Here is a 20335-nt window from a genome sequence, read left to right on the forward strand (position 1 = left end):
CCTTACCTGTTTGCAGCCTGCTTGAGACGCTGGGACATAATCAGCGATTACAACACCTGAGACAGAGTCAGCATGTGCAGGTTTGTGCTCTTGGCAGCCCCCGGTGGTCACAATAGGCATAGCATGCATTTACCTTAAAGGAGAAAAGCCACTAGAACTCAAAAATTCTGTGGAATCTCCTCTTACCTTATCCAGCCGCAGGGTGCTGTTTACACAGACCCAATCTTCACCTCTCACGGTGGGCTCCGTTTGAAAAAACCGTCAGAGACTGGGGCCCCCATCAGTAGGGGGATCCAACAGTTCTGGGACCGTAAAGCACCTCGCCAGAAATTAGGAAGTTTAAAGCCATTTTCTGATCTGCGGGGTCCAGCTCTATAAAAAGAGAAGCATTACGGGTAAAACCTTGTTTCTTCGGACACGAGGCCCGGGTACCATTCAATTCGGCCATGAAAAGACACTTTGAATGGATCCGGTTCGCCTGGCTTGCCCCAGTATAGGATCTTAGGATATTTCCTTTGGAGCTCAGCACAGGACATCTTTACACGTCCATCACCTAAGACACTGGCGTAAAAACTGAGGTATCCCTGCAAGGGGGAGGGATTATATAGGGGGTTGAACTTCCTGATAGGGTGTGCCAGTGTCCAATCACCAGTGATACCTATATAACCCATCAGTAATTACTGTGGCTCTGTGTCCCGTGATGTTCGAGAAAGAAATGTTTCACTCTTTGTTATATTGCAGCTATTTGCTAAAATGATTTAAGTTCATTTTTTTTCCTCATTAATGTACACACAGCACCCCATATTGACAGAAAAACACAGAACTGTTGACATTTTTGCAGATTTGTTAAAAAAGAAAAATTGAAATATCACATGGTCCAAGTATTCAGACCCTCTGCTGTGACACTCATATATTTATCTCAGGTGCTGTCCATTTCTTCTGATCGTCCTTGAGATGGTTCTACATGTTCATTTGAGTCCAGCTGTGTTTGATTATACTGATTGGACCTGATTAGGAAAGCCACACACCTGTCTATATAAGACCTTACAGCTCACAGTGCATGTCAGAGCAAATGAGAATCATGAGGTCAAAGGAACTGCCTGAAGAGCTCAGAGACAGAATTGTGGCAAGGCACAGATCTGGCCAAGGTTACAAAAAAAAATTCTACTGCACTTAAGGTTCCTAAGAGCACAGTGGCCTCCATAATCCTTAAATGGAAGATGTTTGGGACGACCAGAACTCTTCCTAGAGCTGGCCGTCTGGCCAAACTGAGCTATCGGGGGAGAAGAGCCTTGGTGAGAGAGGTAAAGAAGAACCCAAAGATCACTGTGGCTGAGCTCCAGAGATGCAGTCGGGAGATGGGAGAAAGTTGTAGAAGGTCAACCATCACTGCAGCCCTCCACCAGTCGGGGCTTTATGGCAGAGTGGCCCGATGGAAGCCTCTCCTCAGTGCAAGACAAATGAAAGCCCACATGGAGTTTGCTAAACACCTGAAGGACTCTAAGATGGTGAGAAATAAGATTCTCTGGGGTCTGATGAGACCAAGATAGAACTTTTTGGCCTTAATTCTAAGCGGTATGTGTGGAGAAAACCAGGCACTGCTCATGACCTGTCCAATACAGTCCCAACAGTGAAGCATGGTGGTGGCAGCATCATGCTGTGTGGGTGTTTTTCAGTTGCAGGGACAGGATGACTGGTTGCAAACGAGGGAAAGATGAATGCGGCCAAGTACAGGGATATCCTTTACAAAAACCTTCTCCAGAGTGTTCAGGACCTCAGACTGGGCCGAAGGTTTACCTTCCAACAAGACAATGACCCTAAGCACACAGCTAAAATAACGAAGGAGTGGCTTCACAACAACTCCGTAACTGTTCTTGAATGGCCCAGCCAAAGCCCTGACTTAAACCCAATTGAGCATCTCTGGAGAGACCGAAAAATGGCTGTCCACCAACGTTTACCATCCAACCTGACAGAACTGGAGAGCATCTGCAAGGAGGAATTGCAGAGGATCCCCAAATCCAGATGTGAAAAACTTGTTGCATCTTTCCCGAAAAGACTCATGGTTGTATTAGATCAAAAGGTTGCTTCTACTAAATACTGAGGAAAGGGTCTGAATACTTAGGACCATGTGTTATTTCAGTTTTTCTTTTTTAATAAATCTGCAAAAATGTCAACAATTCTGTTTTTTTCTGTCAATATGGGGTGCTGTGTGTACATTAATGAGGAAAAAAATGAACTTAAATGATTTTAGCAAATTGCTGCATTATAACAAAGAGTGAAAAATTTAAGGGGGTCTGAATACTTTCCGTCTCTACTGTATTTACCCAGGTCATCTCCAAATAGCCGTTCCCCGTGAAAGGGAAAACCAGCTAGTAATCTTTTGCAGGGTGACTTCGCAGCCCAGCTCTTTAACCAAAGAATCCTTCGCATATGTACTGAAAGCAGGGCCAACCGAGACATCTGTTGTATGGAATCCTTAAGGGCATCCACCGCCCAAGGTAATTCTGCCAGATCCTCCGCAGGTACCCCTTGATTGGGAACAGTCATAGTTACCCGCTTCACTTGGTCATTTAAAGACTGACAGATATCGATAGCCGCTAGTGCCGGTTGTACGGCAGATCCGGAAATAGCAAATTAAGTTTTTAATAAAGACTCCAACTTCTTTTCTTTTCAAACTTTTTTATTGAGAGTAAGACATAAGGTTTAACAGGCAATACATATGTCACATAGTTGGATTTGTCATTATACATAAATACCCTAGTGGGGATTGTGTTATAATAATTTTCAGGAATAAATTATACGGTACGGTCCAGTGACAAGTTTTTCACAGAGTTGAGTGAGAACAAAATATAACGGTTTCCTGTTACGTCTAGATGACAAAACAGGGTTTATATCAAGAAAAATTTAAAAAAAATAAAATAGTAAGATTAACGTCAAGAGTAAGGTGATAGCATTTAAATATGGATAGTAAGTCTGCGAACATATAAAGGCTCAAAGTTGGTAGACTTTATATAATCTTCAATAAAGTTACCTGTAAAAAGAGCGCAAGAAGAAGGAGAGAGTAAAGAGAGGGAAATCAGAAAGAAAAGAAGGATAGGGAAGATAGAGAAAGATTAGAGAAGGATAGAGAGAGGGAGGAGGGGGGTCGGGGGGAGCGCACGAGAGTCTGGCTCACCACCAGGTCCATCTATTGTGATATTAGGTCATTAGGGGTTAAGGAGGTTCTTATCAAAGTCTGGGGGTAGAAAATGTTCAGTCCAGGGATTCCAAATTTTCAAGACTCCAACTTCTTATCTGCTGGATCCCTAAACACCTGGGCATTATCTACAGGACAGGTGAGACTCTAATTCACAGAAGAAATGGCTGCGTCCACAGATGGCTTGCTCCATTTTCTTAAAAACTTTTCCTCCATAGGGTACAAAAGTGCAAACCTCTTCTTAGGAGGAAGCTTATCCGGGTGTTCCCAGTCAGCATACATGATCTGCTCTAGTAACGGATGAAAGGGAAAAGCCTGTGAACACTGTGGAGGCCGCAGAGATCCTAAAGAAGGGACATCCACAGGTGGTAATCTGAAACCTGATCGGACCATCTCCGTGAGGGACTGGAACAGCAGTCTCTGGGATTGAGAGGCTGAAAATGGTTCTTCAGAACCTGACTCCTCAGAAGTGGAATCTGTGGCCTGACCTTCCTCCTTGTTATTCACTGCCACTACATCCACATCCTCTGCCCAATCCTGTTCCAATGCAGGTGGGGGCTCAGGTGAAGGGGATCTATCCCATTTCTTTCCCCTTGGGAAACTGAAGCAATCATACCTGCTAAAGCTGATGCTAAGTCGTCCTCTGTAACGTAGGTTAAGGCAGAAGCATTAGCTGTTGCTACAATGTCTGACAACCGTAATGGCTCAGACTGGCCAGTTGCCTCAGGTCTTTCAGGAGATTTAAACACAGCAGATGTAAGGCTAACATCCTCCAATACTGATGGTGGTGAATTTGCACCCCTTCCTGCTGCCCCTTCCCCACTCCTCTTCCTGCCTGAGACAAAAAATTGAGGTAAAAAAACAACCCCACCTTTATGCACTTCAACCGCTCTGTAAGCGTTACAGCTCTTACAGGACCTGTGGTGCCCTGGTCCATCCACCCACAGTGACTCATGCCCAGCTGACGCCGCTCTGTGTCCCCTCCAGCCTACTTACAGAAGCCTAGGGCTGGGACCACTCTTAATATGGCCACTTCTGCCCCTACTGTGCATGTACGGCATTCTGTGCCGCTTTCACGCCCCTCCTACGTGCACATCCCTCGTGCACGTCTTTTTGCACCATTCCCGCGCATGTGCGCGCCCCCTCCAACCACATACTGTAAACAGCGGTGGAACAGCGCCACTGAAGGCGCCGGTGTGAGAATTAGATGCACAGGGGTGGGGGAATCCTAAAGAACCGCCCGCCACCTGACAGACTTAAACTGGCTGGAAGCTCCACAGAGAATCACCACCGTCCGCAACAACACTGCCCCCGGTGGATAGAAAAATTATGACACCTGGGTTTTTTTTTTTTTAAAGAAAAAGGTAAGAGACTGAAAATACAATTTACGGTATCACAAGTGCAAAAAAAAGGTTCTTTTTTAAAACACTTACCAGAAGGGGCCTCCCCCTTGGACTTGTAAAGCACCCTGCCGGAACTCCTTCGGGATTTTTTATTTCGTTCCAAGGATCCGGATCTCCCAGGGTCCAGTGCCCAAAGGGTCACATTACAGGCAATACCTCGTAATCCTCTTGTGCAATGAGGTTCGGGTACCATCCATTTTAGTGTATCACCATTTGGTTGGATCACATTATATAGCCATTTTAAATCCTTCAGGATCTGTTCCAGGACCATCTCTTAGCTAGCTCATGGAGAGCTTCTTCAAACCGTGACCATCACCTTGAAGACACTGGCGAAAAAAACTGAGGTACTTCCCATGTAGGAGGGGATATATAGGGGAGGACTTCCTGTCTGTTTGGTTTGCCAGTGTCCATTCGCCTATAGGTGGCATATAACCCAATTAGTTATTATGGCTGCTCTATGTCCCGTGATGTACGATAAAGAAAAGTAATTTTTCTCCTTCACTGATGTGTGCTGATGAGACAGCACTGATGGGCATTGATAGGTGGCAGCGATATGCAGCACTGATGGGAACTGATAGGCGGCACTGAAAGGCAGCACTGACTGGCATCGCTGATGGGCACAGACTGGCATCGCTGATGGGCACAGACTGGCATCGCTGATGGGCACAGACTGGCATCGCTGATGGGCACAGACTGGCATCGCTGATGGGCACAGACTGGCATCGCTGATGGGCACTGTTGGGGCTGCACTGATAATCAGTGCACTGATTATCTGTACAGGTCTTCCGTGTGAGGAAATGTCGCTGATCGGCCCTCCTCTCATGCTGTCAGTGTGAGAGGAGAGCCATTAACCAGCATTTCCTTGTTTACATGTGATCAGCTGTGATTGAACACAGCTGATCACATGGATACAGAGACACATCATCGGCTCTTTACCGAGATCGGGGTTGTGCTGTGTCCCCGGGACACTGCACACCCCCGATCGCCGCGCTTCACACCCCCGCAGGCACGCAAGCAAGGGGAGACTGGGGAAATGCCATATGACATCATCCCAGAACGAGAGAGTTCCCCCCCCCCCGCTTCCGTCATTAGTCTATATGGTGGGCGGAAGGTGATTGTATTTGTATAAGATCAAATGAGACAACTTACAGCAGCCTTTCTCAACCAGGGTTCTTTGGAACCCTAGTGTTCCTCTAGAGGTTGCTTGGGGTTCCTTGCGCAAGGAACTATTTCTGCCTCTCGAATAATTCCCACTGGCAACCACAATCTTTTTAGCCATCTGTAAAAGAGAGATTCCTCCCACTGACCACAAATGATATTTTCCCAGTGGCCATCACACGAATTTACAGTAAGCTTTAGACATCGTAATTATTAACAGGGGCTTTCTGAGACCAGAAAGTTATTTCAAGGGTCCTCCATGTTAAAAAAGTTGAGAAAGGCTGTCTTACAGGATAATGCCGATAACTCAGAAAGCTAAAGTGATGGTCAGAATGAATATTACCTTATGGCATAGCAACATCAAGAAATGTCCCAGATAGGCTCAAGAAGGGTGCAAAAAACAGTGCATTTGCGGTGCACTTTTTTTAAAGGTCATGTGATGTGACCTTTAACAAAAAAAGAAAAGGAGGACCATTTTGCTGAATCACTTTTGCGGCGCAATTTTGGCGATTTTGAATTGCTTCCCATTCAATTCAATGACAGGGCATTTTCGAGGTGCCTTTTTAAGCGCTCCAAACATGCCCCAAAGATGCTGGTTTCAGGACTTTAAACGCAAAAGCGCCTGAAAAGCGCCTCAGTGTGAAAGGGGGTCTAACACTCACAACACTATGTTTAAGTCCAACAATTGGATGGGGGGCAAACAGGAGGAGCACAGATTACCAAAAAATGCATATAGCAAAGACCCCAAAGCCTTAAACCAGGGGTCTCAAACTGGCGGCCCTCCAGCTGTTGCAGAACTACAAGTCCCAACATGCCTCAGCCTGGCTTGTAACTGTCAGCCTTGCAAATGCCTCATGGAACTTGTAGTTTCGCAACAGCTGGAGGGCCGCCAGTTTGAGACCCCTGCGCTTAAACCATTGAAAAAAAGCCTTTCAGATATGCTGAGAAATCCTTTGAGAAGTAGATTTATGAGCTTTAAGCATGGTCGAGATAACCACGGTCTCTCAGAACTTTTCTACAGACAAGCCCTTAAAGCCAGCAACCTGGCTCTGGGCACCATCGCAGAGAAGGTGGTTACATTTTGCTCCATACCCAGTAGTGCGGAGTATTCTCACCAGGGACATGCAGTCAGGGAAGGCAGAGCCTCACCTGCCATGAACAGAAAAAAAAAAAAAAAAAATAGAACGATCGAGCTTTGAGGGTCGTAGCTCGGCGACCTGGGGTCACAGAGACCCCAAATTTGGGTGGTACGTAGCTGAAGTCCTACCCCACCACTGGGGCTCATATCATCTATGATTCCAGAGATACGGGGCTCCTTGTACAGCCTGTCAGAAGCTACATACAGAGCGGCCAGTTTAAATACAAGAAGCACTGAGCTCAATTGACAGCTTGGAGCCATGGACCAATGGTAAAGCACCATTGGCCCAAGCTGTCCAATTAAAATGCTGCAGTGGAGGCTCTCCTCTCACTGCAGTGTCATAGAAGGGGGCATGTGTCTAAAAGACACATGCTCCCTTCCAGACCAGTGCTCTTAACTACAAAGGGAAAAACATGGGTTTATGGGTATAAGATTTACCCATAATCCCATGTTTTTCTCACACAGTTGAGAGAATGAGAATCTGCTGCTGTTGAAAAGGTACCGTTTTAATCAAGCTAAATAATAGATTATTATGCTATACGTTATAACATAATAATTTATTATTTATCTATTAACTGGGAAATTACTGGTTTGAAGTTAAAACTTTTGGAAATACAGTAAATTACCTAAAAACAATATATAATAATTATTTGTATATTACTTAGTTATGGTAATTACTGTATTTTTTGCTTCATAAGACACACTTTTCCACCCCAAAAAACAGGGGGAAATGTCTCTGCGTCTTATGGAGTGAATACTGACCAGGACCGCCCCCGCCATGTCCCATAATGGCAGACAAGAAAGATAGATAGACATCCCAGGTCTCCCACGAGTGCCGGCCGATCTCCAACCTGGGCCTGTCACTCAGCCACAGACCGAAGACAGAGCAGCCCGAGCAGCCGAATGGAGAACGGACGCGGCTCGGGCTGCTCTGTCTTCTGTCTGAGTGCTTCTGTCTGAGTGACAGGTGGATAGGATGTGATGACGTCCTTGCATGGAAATGCCAGTCTATGCGAGGTGGTCAGGCTGCATTTCCTGGGACAGGTAAGGCTGCATTTTATGGCACTGGTCAGGCTGCTTTTTATGGCACTGGTCAGGCTGCTTTTTATGGCACTGGTCAGGCTAAATTTCATTGGCAGAGGTCAGGCTGCATTTCATGAGACTGGTAAGGCTGCATTTAATTGGTACTGGTCAGGCTGCATTTCATGGGCACTGGTAAATATTTTATTACACCATTTGGTTCAGAATATTTTTTTTCTTGTTTTTCTCCTCTAAAATCTAGGTGCGTCTTATGGAGCGAAAAATCGAAGTTACTTACCGGTAACGTTTTTTCCAGGAGTCTTTCAGGACAGCACACTTGAGAGACCTCGGCTCCTCCCCTCTTAGGAAACACCGCCTCCACCAGACTTTTAAGTCGCCCCTTCCCTTTAGCCCGTCAGTTTTTGCACGAGAACCTCCGGCCAGTCTAGGGAGACATAAGAACACATCATAAAATTTATATTCCTGATGCTCTCATGTCCTAGTGGCAAGACAATATCTGGGTGGGTACCGGTGCTGTCCTGAAAGACTCCTGGAAAAACGTTACCAGTAAGTAACTTCGATTTTCCCTCTTTCATCTTTCAGGACAGCACACTTGAGAGGATAAGCGAGCACTTACCCTAGGGTGGGACTACTGCCTGCAGAACCTTTCGCCCAAAAGCCTGGTCCTGAGCAGACAATAAGTCCAGTCTGTAGTGCTTAACGAAAGTCTTAAAACTTGACCACGTTGCTGCTCTGCAGATCTGATCGGGTGTAGCACCAGCCCACTCTGCTTGTGACGTTGCCATAGCCCTAGTGGAATGAGCCCTAATACCTTCCGGAACTTCCACCCCCTTTCCTATATAGGCTTGACTGATAGCCAATCTTAGCCATCTGGCTATAGTGTGTCTAGAGGCTTTGAACCCACCCTTGCCCCTGAAAAGGAAACAAAAAAGGAGTCGGATTTCTTAAACTGCTCCGTAACCTCCAGGTACCTTAATGCACATCTTCTGACATCTAACTTGTGGAAGACCTGTTCCTTCACAGGATTTGAGCAAAAAGTGGGTAAACAAATTTCCTGGCTTCTATGAAATTCCGAAACCACCTTTGGAAAAAAGGCCGGGTCGGTTTTAAAAATAATCCTATCTGGAAAAACTTGAAAGAAAGGTGCCCTCCTAGAGAGGGCTTGTAGCTCACTGACCCTCCTTGCAGTAGTGATGGCTACTAAGAAAACCGTCTTGAGGGTTAAAAACTTCACCGTACAAGACTCAATAGGTTCAAAAGGACCCTCTGTAAGGGCCTGTAGTACTAAGGATATATCCCATACCGGAAAGGGGCGAGAGCTGACTGGTCTCTGCCTACTTAAAGCTCTGAAAAACCTGGATATCCAGGGATCCACTGCTAGCTGTTGTTCAAGGAATACACTTAAAGCCGACACCTGACTTTTAAGGGTACTAAGTGCCAACCCCTTATCTGCCCCACTCTGTAGGAACTCTAGCACTGCTACTGGACTGCCAACATTAAAGGAGCTCTTTGCGCACCAAGAACTGAATTTCTTCCAGACCTTGAAATAGATTCTGCGCGTCTCCTTTTTTCTAGAATTCAGAAGAGTTGTTATCAGTCCTTCGGAAAACCCCTTACTTCTCAGCAAGTCCTCTTCAGTAGCCAGGCAGCCAGATTCCACCTCTCCACCTGAGGGCAGCAGGCTGGGCCTTGATAGAGTAGATCTTCCTGGACCGGTAGAATCCAGGGTGGTTCCACCGCCAGTTTCCTTAGGACCGAGAACCATGGCCTCCTGGGCCAGTGTGGAGCTATCAGGATTAGGGTCGTGTCCTCTAACTGGAATTTTCTCAAGACCGCAGGCAACAGAACTGGAGGGGGGAAGGCATAGCATTTGGCAAAATGCCAGCTCTGAGACAGAGCATCCACCCCTATCGCCCCATCCCAGTGGTTCAGGGAGAAAAAGAGGGGGGCCTTCGTGTCTTCCCCTGAAGCGAAAAGGTCCACACATGGGATCCCCCATTTTTCGATAATCATCTTGTAGATGACTTGATTGAGGACCCAATCGCCTTCCTTCAACTTCCTCTGGCTGAGGAAGTCTGCTCTCTGGTTTAACTCCCCTTTCAGGTGAACCGCCGGATAGTGAGAGTACCGTGACCTCGGCCCAACTGAAAATTATCTCCGTCAGACCCCAAAGGGAACTGCTCCTGGTGCCCCCCCGTCGGTTTACATACGCAACTGCTGAGGAATTGTCTGAACGGATCTGTACATGCTGTCCCTGGAGATCCTGTTGGAAGGCTCTGAGAGCCAGAAAAATGGCCCTCATTTCTCTCCAGTTCAAGGACTGCACTGCGTCCTCGACCCCCCAGGAACCTTGTGCCAGACTCGTCCCCAGGTGTGCGCCCCAACCGGTGCCACTTGCATCCGTTGCCACAATTTTGGACACAGGCAGAACCCACTCCAAACCCTGCGATAGGTTTGCTGCCTTTCTCCACCACCACAGGGATCTCTTCACTCGTACAGGAATGAAGACTGCCGAGTCCAAGGACTTCTGAGTGTGGTCCCAAACTTTCAGAATGAACCACTGTAAAGGGCAGAAGTGCACTCCTGCCCACCTTACTGCTGGGAGGGCAGCTGTCAGCAATCCCAAGGCTGACATGGCCCTTCTTATGGTGATTTGGTGATTGCCCTGCAGAACTGCCAAAGCTTTGTCTATTTTGGCAATTTTCTCTTCGGGAAGAAAGACTCTCCATTGGATTGAGTCCAGGATGTAACCTAGGAATGTAATCCTCTGGGATGGAACCAGGCTGGACTTCTCCAAGTTTAGGAGCCATCCCAGATGTTCCAGAATACCTCTCGCTACTTGCAAATCCTGGACCAGCTGCTCTGGGGAGGGAGCAAAAAGGAGCAGGTCGTCCAGGTATGCGACTACCAAAATTTCCCGAAGGCGCATAAACGCCAGAACTTCCGCCAAAACTTTGGTGAATATCCGGGGCGAAGAGGAGAGCCCAAAGGGGAGGGCCTGGAACTGAAGATGCACTACTTCCTCCCCGGACCTTACCGCCAGCCTGAGGAACTTCTGACTGTCCTCTGCAATCGGAATGTGCAGATAGGCGTCCCTTAGATCTATGGACGCCATGTAGCAATTCGGAGGGAGTAGTGTTTTTACGGAAAAAAATTTAATCCATCCGAAACTTCTTGTAGGAGATTGATAGGTTCAGGGGCTTTAAGTTCAGGATGAGCCTGAATTTCCCTGAAGGCTTCTGAACCACAAAGATGTGTGAGTAGCAACCCCTGCCTATTTCTCCGGATGGGACACGTGATATCACATCCTGCCGCTCTAGATCCTCCAGTGAGGCTATTAATGCCGCTGCCTTCTCCGCACACTTTGGCAAGTCCGTAACCAGCAGCCTGTGTGGGGGGGGCGTGAGAATTCTAATCTGTAACCCCTCCTTACGATCCCCAGAATAAACTGATTGGAGGTAACTGACTCCCACTGTGGGAGGAAGGCCCCCAGTCTTCCTCCCACTGGGGTTAACCCGTCATTGGGGCTTTCGGGGCTGTTCAGGAGGGCGAAAAATCGCTCCCCCGCGCCCTCTGCCCCTGTTGGTCCAGACTTTTTTCTGAGACTCTGTCCTAGGAAAATTAAACTTCCTTTGCGAACGAGTCTTCTTTTTAGGCTGTTCCCCCAACTTTTTCTTCAAGGGGAAGGCCTTCTTTTTATCGCCCGTTCGATCAAGAACCGCAAAGTTTTATTTTTGAAGCGTTGTCCCCCTGCCAGGTCTTTAACCAAAGGGCTCTCCTGGCTGAGTTGGCCAAGGCAGAAGATCTAGCAGACATGCGGACCGACTCCGCCGAGGCGTCAGCAATGTATGCGATCCCCTTCAAGAGCATTGGGAAGGAGGAGAGAATCGTCTCCTTAGCAGTTCCAGCTTCAATATGAGCTTTTATATGTGTTAGCCAGTGCTCCATGTTACATGCCACCACTGTGACGGCCATGGCCGGCTTAAGGTTGCCTAAAAAGGAACCCCAGGATTTTCTAAGTAGAGAATCCATCTGTTTGTCAATGGGATCTGTTAGCACCCCCATATCTTCAAACGCCAAGTCTGTTTTTTCTGGATACCTGAGAGAAGGCTGCATCCAGTCTAGGTGATTTGTTCCATACAGCAGCTTCATCCTCTGAAAAAGGGAATCTGTGTTTTAATGCTCTGGAAAAGAAAGGTTTCCTTTCTGGGTCCCGCCATTCCTTTTTAATGGTATCTACTAGGACATCGTGTACCGGAAAGACCCTTTTCTTCTGCTCTCCAAGACCCACGTACATTCGGTCATGTAGAGACAGAGATTTTTTCTCCTCCTGGATACCTAGGGTGGTGTGGATTGCTCCCAAGAGCTCCTCCACCTCCTCCAAGGAGAGTTTATATCGGGAGGTTCTGGAGCCTGAGGAATGTGAGGATGCACCATCCGATTCATCCTCTAAAGCCTCTCTGGAAACCCCCGGTAACTCCTCACTGACTGAGGGACCTGAAGGACCAGGTGCGACATCTTGCTGTGCTGGCAGAGGACCTGCTGGGGGCTGTATAGGCTGAAAATTTTCAAACAATGTTTTGAAAGATTGAAAAGTGCTGGAAAGCTCCTTAACAGAAGCTGCCAGGTCAGAGCTTTGTTCCATGGAGTGTTCCTTAACTAAGCCTTCAATGGATTTCTTGCACAAAACCTTCCCCCAGGACTCTCCTAAAGTACTTCTACATGATGGGCACTTTCTTTTGGACACATGTAAGGGCTTGGTGTTTTCCGCAGGTTTGTCCTGGAATGACAAAACAAGTGCCGGCAACAGCAACAGTCTTTAAAAACAAAAAAAAAAAAAGTGACCAACACCAGGAGTGCACCCCCCCAGGACCAACCACCACCAGGGTCCCAGACTTGCCTCTCCTCCCCTCCCCTCTGACCACTAAGAGGGGGGTTTATCCCGTGGAGCTAAGTGGGAATAAGGTAAGGGAACACCACCCCAGGGTTCCACTTACCTTAGTGTGGCTGGTGCTGGCGTCACCCGGCACAGAACGGGAACCATCCGTCTCTGACATCCCTCTGGCCAGGGGAGTGGTCTGCCTCAGAATGCTCCTCTGTCTGACACTTCAGCTTTAATGGAGCCCGCACCAGCCCTCACGCCGTTCGTTTATCCGTCCCGCGGCCGGAACCGGAAGCCGCGGTCCGAACGGAAGTGCCCTTCCTGTTGGAAATGGCATCGCCCGTCATCCGACTCAGTGTTGCTCCATGCTGACTCTCAGAGTGAGGGGAATCTGGACACCTTCGTATCGCCTTCCCCAGGCAGCGGAAAAAACGAACTCCCAGGCCTTCGCATTCCCCAATGGAGGACAGGGAGCACAATGCCACAGCAGGTAACCAGACTCCCCATCCGAACTGCTGTGAATGAGAGACCTCTGTCTCTCCAACGATCGTACCGGCCTCAGCCTCACCAGCTGATATGGCCCAGGTTCCTTGCGATGTTTCCCTTCTGGAGGAAACACCAAAACTGACGGGCTAAAGGGAAGGGGCAACTTAAAAGTCTGGTGGAGGCGGTGTTTCCTAAGAGGGGAGGAGCCGAGGTCTCTCAAGTGTGCTGTCCTGAAAGACGAAAGAGGGAAAATACGGTAACCGCTTACCACCCAGGCCAATTTTGACACTCCTCTCCTACATGTAAAAATCATAATATTTTTGCTAGAAAATTACTAAGAACCCCCAAACATTATATATATCGTTTTAGCAGACACCCTAGGGGATAAAATGTTGGTCGTTGCAACTTTTTATGTTACGGTATTTGCGCAACTAGTTCAGTCTACCCAAAACTGAACTGGGTAGACTAAACTAGCTCCACATTACTGCACTTATTGGATGTATTTGTGATCAAATACCTTATCTCGCCTGTTTATATCATCATTGATGTAAGTGTTCTAACTTTTAGAATAAAACCCTTAGTTGATGGTTTTACACTATGTGGCGGCCTTTTTCTTTTATGAATGGTGTAGTCCATGATAGGGTCCAATGAGAAGGTTGAACGGAAGCTGATCTCACATGTTTCCTGAGAGTGACCACATTCCCAGTTCCATGCCTGTTTGACTCCGTGCCACTGGCATGGGTCCACTGAGTCCGGCAAGAGTATCCAATTTTTTTCATCAGTGGTGGATTCACAATCTATGGTGATTTCCTTACTGGATGGTGGCCTATCCATTAGGGATGAGCCCGATGTTCGAGTCGAACATCAGGTGCTCGCCTGTACGCAGCAAATTCGAAAGCCGCTGGAACACCGTTAAAGTCTATGGGACACTAGCATGAAAAATCAAAAGTGCTCATTTTAAAGGCTTATATGCAAGTTATTGTCGTAAAAAGTGTTTGGGGACCTGGGTCCTGCCACAGGGGACAGGTCTGGTATGGATTTTAAGGGGAACCCTGCACCAATTTTTTTTTTTTAAATGGCGTAGGGGTCCCCCCAAAATGCATACCAGACCCTTATATGAGCAAGCAACCCCCCTCCTGAACTGCACCAGGCCACATGCCCTCAACACGGGGAGGGTGCTTTGGGGTCTGACCCCAAAGCACCTTGTCCTTATGTTGATGGGGACAAGGGCCTCATCCCCAGTGTGTGGGGGTATGTGGGAGGGGGGCGCATACGCTTCTTCTCTGTGACAGTTCTTATATAGCTGAGGGTGGGGCCACCCGGGGACATAAACGGATGACCCCGCCCCCCTCTGACGCCATGGGGGGTCAGCAATATGAAAACTATTACAGAGAAGAAGCATCAGTCGGTGGGAGGCTCCCTTGGAGGTGGAACGATTGCGTTTTTTTTTCTTTTTCGGTCCGTCAGGCGTCGTGAATTTACATCGGACGTTTTTATTTTTTTTTTAAAAAGGACTTGTCCCAAGCTGTCTCTTGTCTTTTTTACCATTTTTGACACTTTTTTTGTGAAATGATAGGGGTACAATGTACCCCATTACCAATTCATATAGGGGGGAGGCCGGGATCTGGGGGTCCACTTGTTAAAGGGGGCTTCCAGATTCCGATAAGCCCCCCGCCCGCATACCCCCACAACCACCGGGCAAGGGTTGTGGAGATGAGGCCCTTGTCCCCATCAACATGGGGACAAGTGCTTTGGGGTCAGACCCTCAAAGCACCCCCCTATGTTGAGGGCATGTGGCCTGGTACGGTTCAGTGGGGGGGGCGCTCTCTCGTCCCCCCTTCTTTTCCTGCGGCCTGCCAGGTTGCTTGCTTGGATAAGGGTCTGGTATGGATTTTGGAGGGGCCCCTACGTCATTTTTTTTTAATTTGGCACAGGGTTCCCCCTAATTTCCATATTAGACCTGAAGGGCCTGGTATGGATTTTAGGGGGACCCCCACACAATTTTTTTTTTTTTAATTTTGGTTCGGGGTATCCCTTAATATTCATACCAGACCCAAAGGGCCTGGTAATGGACTGGGGGGGGGGGGGGGACCATGCTCTTTTTTTCAAATGAGTTTTATCTATATTGCCGAGACCCGACAATTCTTTACAGCCGCGATCAGTTTTAAATGACAATTTTTCCTTTAGAAATGTAATTTTGCTGCGGTACTGTTCTAAACACGGGAAAAATTTGCCACTTTGCAGGCATACTATAGACACTCCCCAGGCACGATATTTAAAGGAATATTTCATCTTTATTGTTTCACTTTAAGCATTAAAAAAAAGAAAAATCACTGCTCCCAAAAAAAAACGGCCGTTTAAAAAAAAAAAAAAATTGCATTGATACATGTCCCCTGGGGCAGGACCCGGGTTCCCAAACATTTTTTATTACAATAATTTGAAAATGAGCACTTTTGATTTTTCATTTTCGTGTCCCATAGACTTTAACGGTGTTCGTGTGTTGTGCCAAATTTTTTAGCTAGCACTTTATTATATTTTGCACAGTCAATGTGTTATACCTACTGTTTGCATATTTGCATAATTTTTTAATATATACACACACACAATATGGATTAGCACCGCACTTAATATTCCCACTATCCACTTCATTTGTCCGACTGTAGTGTTTGCAACTTTTCCTAAATCTGTTGAGTAGCGCAGTGCACGTTTTGAAATTAAGATGTTTTTATAGTTAGCCTTCATTCTGCCATGAACAAGTGTGGAACAGAGGATCTTCCTGTTTACTAAAGAGTGGGGTTGGCCATAGGTATAGTGAACTCCATTTTCAGTGCAGATTTTTACTGTATATACCGAGGATTAGCATGAGCTTCAGCTAAAATAGGAAGACTGAAAGGAAGTTAGGGAGTTGGGTACATACCTTGGTCTATGTCATGCAGTCCAGTCATCTGGTAGGACTGTCTGCCCTTTCTTCTAATTTGCAGCCATACTGGTGAAACGAGGGTAAATTTGGATGCAAATATTTTTGCAATATCATATCCATGACCATTCCACTGTGGATAAAGGGAAGCATCAATGCATTATTTGTGTTTATATCCTGACAAATACATCTGGAAAACATCTGACTCAAGATTCTTATTAAATGTTCCAGAATAGAATAATCTAATTTAAAATAAATAAAACCAAATTTTTCTTCCATTTATTATATGGTAACATTTTTCATGGTGCATTTATTTGTCACCCATATACCGATTATATTAATCCATGATTTTGCATCCTTGAAGTCAGGGCCCATTCACACTACACACTGAAAATGATACGTTTTCATGTGGCGAGGTGTGTTGCAGCATGCTGGATAAGAAAGCTCATTTAAAATGAACAATGATTACCATGTTAAAGCTGATCTCTGAGAATTATCCAAAATGTACCCTTGCTGTGGGGGCCTCCCTGCACTGCAAGGGTTAAATGTTTGTTAAGTCTAAGTACTCCACTTCTTCACCCTAAGGCCCCATTCACACCTGAGCGTTTTCAGGCAGAAAGTCGCACGATTTTGTACAGGTCAAAAAGTCACCAATGTAAAAAGCAGAACGACGCCCAAATCTGCCTAAAAAAAAAAGTTCCAGAACTTGCTTGAGCTTCAGGCATTTTGGAACTTCTGGCTTCAGGTGTTTTGGAGTGGAGATGTGAACCATCTCCATAGAGAATAATTGATTTTTTTCCCCCTCCAACGTTTTGTAACTTCAGGCTTCAAGCTACAAAACGCTCAGGGGTGAATGGGGCCAGCTCCAGTCTGTGGCCAGTCCCTCAACATCATCATGTACAATGCAGGGCTACAACCCTGCCCTGTATGTGAAGGAGGTTGGAGTGCCACTGCAGCCAGAGTGCCTGGGAGTGCAAGGAATAAGGTAAGAATTACTCCTTATTCATGCCCACCCAGACCTAATGAACAGTTAACTCTTGCAGTGTGGGGGGGGGGGGGTACATTTTGACTAAAGTAGAGTTCAACTTCAACACAGCACCAAGATTCAAGTAGTTAATAAATTAGAAGAAGAGCACTTCACAGATTGACCTACTGAACAGCTTGCTACTTTTTTTTTCTCATTAAAACGTGCTACTTTTCTAACTCTTTTTGGTGCTATATGATTTGCTGTGTGTACTTTTTTTGTAGGCAAGTAATATATTTTTTTCCACAACTTCAACTAAACTGAAGCAAACATAAACTAATCTTCCATGTAACAACAGCGACATCTCCTGGAATTTTTGTAAAGTACATTCTTGACCTACAAATGCATCAAACCTAAATGCATTTTAGAGTTTTAATTTTCAATACAAATAACCCAATATATTTTAACATATTGGTCAAGTCCAACTATGCTTCTAAGATTTGGAACCCCAACAATGAAATTCCCTCATTCTCTTTTGATCTGCTAAATATACCATTAAAAGCGTTTTTGAGTGTTTTGATATACACTATATTGTCAAAAGTATTGGGACACCTGCCTTTTTTTATTTTTTATATATACATACACACACACTTTAATGGCATCCCAGTCTTAGTCCGTAGGGTTTATTATTGAGTTGGCCCACCCTTTGCAGCTATAACAGCTTCAACTCTTCTGGGAAGGCTGTCCACAAGGTTTAGGTTGTGTCTATAGGAATCTTTGACCATTCTTTCAGAAGCGCATGTGAGGTTAGGCACTGACGTGGACGAGAAGGCCTGGCTCAAAGTCTCCGCTCTAATTCATCCTAAAGGTGTTCTATCAAGTTGAGGTCAGGACCCTGTGCAGGCCAGTCAAGTTTATCCACCCCAAACTCGCTCATCCATGTATTTATGGACCTTGCTTTGTGCACTGGTGCAGAGTCATGTTGGAACAGGAAGGGGCCATCCCCAAACTCTTTCTACAAAGTTGGCAGCATGAAATTGTCTTGGTTTGCTGATGCCTCAAGAGTTCCCTTCACTGGAACTAAGGAGCCAAGCCCAACCCCTAAAAAACAACCTCACACCATAATCCCCCTCCACCAAATGATTTGGACCAGTGCACAAAGCAAGGGCCATAAAGACATGGATGAGTGAGTTTGGGGTGGAGGAACTTGACTATCCTGCACAGAGTCCTGACCTCAACCTGACTGAACACCTTTGGGATGAATTAGAGCGGAGGCAGTGAGCCAGGCCTTCTCGTCCACATCAGTGCCTGACCTCACAAATGCGCTTCTGGAAGAATGGTCAAACATTTCCATAGACACACTTCTAAACCTTGTAGACAGCCTTCCCAGAAGATATGAAGCTGTTATAGCTGCAAAGGGTGGGCCAACTCAATACTGAACCCTACTGACGAAGCCTGGGATGCCATTAAAGTTTACTTTTGACAATATAGTGTATCATGTGCTGTAATGGTGGACTCTAGCCAAATCACAAAATAGAATTGTAAGGTAAGTAGCTAGTTAGCCGTTTCTGTGACCTCCTTCTTGCATTAATACAATTAATAAAGAATGCACCTTTTTTTTTTTATAATAAAGCTAAGACTTATAAGAAGCTAACAATATAACATTAGATGGCAGAAGGTAATATAGCTTCCATATAGTACACCAGGGGTCAGCAACCTTTTTCCACTTAAGGGCCGGATTCAATGTATGTGAATGCACGGAGGGCCGCATTCCCTGCTGCTAATAAATGAAGATGGAGGGATAAAGAGGTGACTGTGGACAGGGGGGGATACAGAGGTGGCTGTGGACGGGGGGGGGGGTACAGAGGTGGCTGTGGACGGGGGGGGGGGGGGGTACAGAGGTGCCTGTGTACGGGGGGGTGCAGAGGTGGCTATGGATGGGGTGGGGGTACAGAGGTGGCTGTGGATGGAGGGGGGATACAGAGGAGGCTGTAGATGGAGGGGGGATACAGAGGAGGCTGTAGATGGAGGGGGGATACAGAGGAGGCTGTAGATGGAGGGGGGATACAGAGGAGGCTGTAGATGGAGGGGGGATACAGAGGTGGCTGTGGATTGGGGGGGGGATACAGAGGTGGCTGTGGATGGGGGGGGATACAGAGGAGGCTGTAGATGGAGGGGGGATACAGAGGAGGCTGTAGATGGAGGGGGGATACAGAGGTGGCTGTGGATTGGGGGGGGGGATACAGAGGTGGCTGTGGATGGGGGGGGATACAGAGGTGGCTGTGGATGGGGGGGGATACAAAGGAGGCTGTGGATGGGGGGGGGGTTACAGAGGTGGCTGTGGATGGAGGGGGTACAGAGGAGGCTGTGGATGGATGGATGGAGGGGGGATACAGAAGTGGCTGTGGATGGAGGGGGTACAGAGGTGGCTGCGGATGGAGGGGATACAGAGGTGGCTGCGGATGGAGGGGGTACAGAGGTGGCTGCGGATGGAGGGGGTACAGAGGTGGCTTCGGATGGAGGGGGTACAGAGGTGGCTGTTCACGGGGGGGGGGGGGGGGGGGCTGTGTACGGGGGGTGCAGAGGTGGCTGTGGATGGGGTGGGGGGGTAAAGAGGTGGCTGTGGATGGAGGGGGGATACAGAGGAGGCTGTGGATGGAGGGGGGGATACAGAAGTGGCTGTGGATGGAGGGGGTACAGAGGTGGCTGTGGATGGAGGGGGTACAGAGGTGGCTTCGGATGGAGGGGGTACAGAGGTGGCTGTTCACGGGAGGGGGGCCTGTGTACGGGGGGGTGCAGAGGTGGCTGTGGATGGGGTGGGGCGGTAAAGAGGTGGCTGTGGATGGAGGGGGGATACAGAGGAGGCTGTGGATGGAGGGGGGGATACAGAAGTTGCTGTGGATGGAGGGGGTACAGAGGTGGCTGTGGATGGGGGGGATACAGAGGAGGCTGTGGATGGGGGGGATACAGAGGAGGCTGTGGATGGATGGATGGAGGGGGGATACAGAAGTGGCTGTGGATGGAGGGGGTACAGAGGTGGCTGTGGATGGAGGGGGTACAGAGGTGGCTGCGGATGGAGGGGATACAGAGGTGGCTGTGGATGGGGGGGGTACAGAGGTGGCTGTGGATGGGGGGGGGGGTACAGAAGTG

At 47.4% G+C, this 20335-nt stretch overlaps 1 protein-coding gene across 6 annotated transcripts in view; it reads right to left on the reverse strand.

The window, feature by feature from the left end:
• Window positions 1-20335, reverse strand: part of CHID1 (chitinase domain containing 1) — a 1258939-nt gene that overhangs the window by 1164479 nt on the left and 74125 nt on the right. For all 6 annotated transcript variants that reach the window (XM_073604841.1, XM_073604840.1, XM_073604839.1 and 3 more), the window contains exon 4: window positions 16222-16354. In XM_073604841.1, coding sequence (XP_073460942.1) covers window positions 16222-16354 — 133 coding nt within the window. The remainder of the gene's footprint in view (window positions 1-16221; window positions 16355-20335) is intronic.

Source organism: Aquarana catesbeiana, linkage group LG11 (assembly GCF_042186555.1).
Source record: "Aquarana catesbeiana isolate 2022-GZ linkage group LG11, ASM4218655v1, whole genome shotgun sequence".
NCBI lineage: Eukaryota > Metazoa > Chordata > Amphibia > Anura > Ranidae > Aquarana > Aquarana catesbeiana.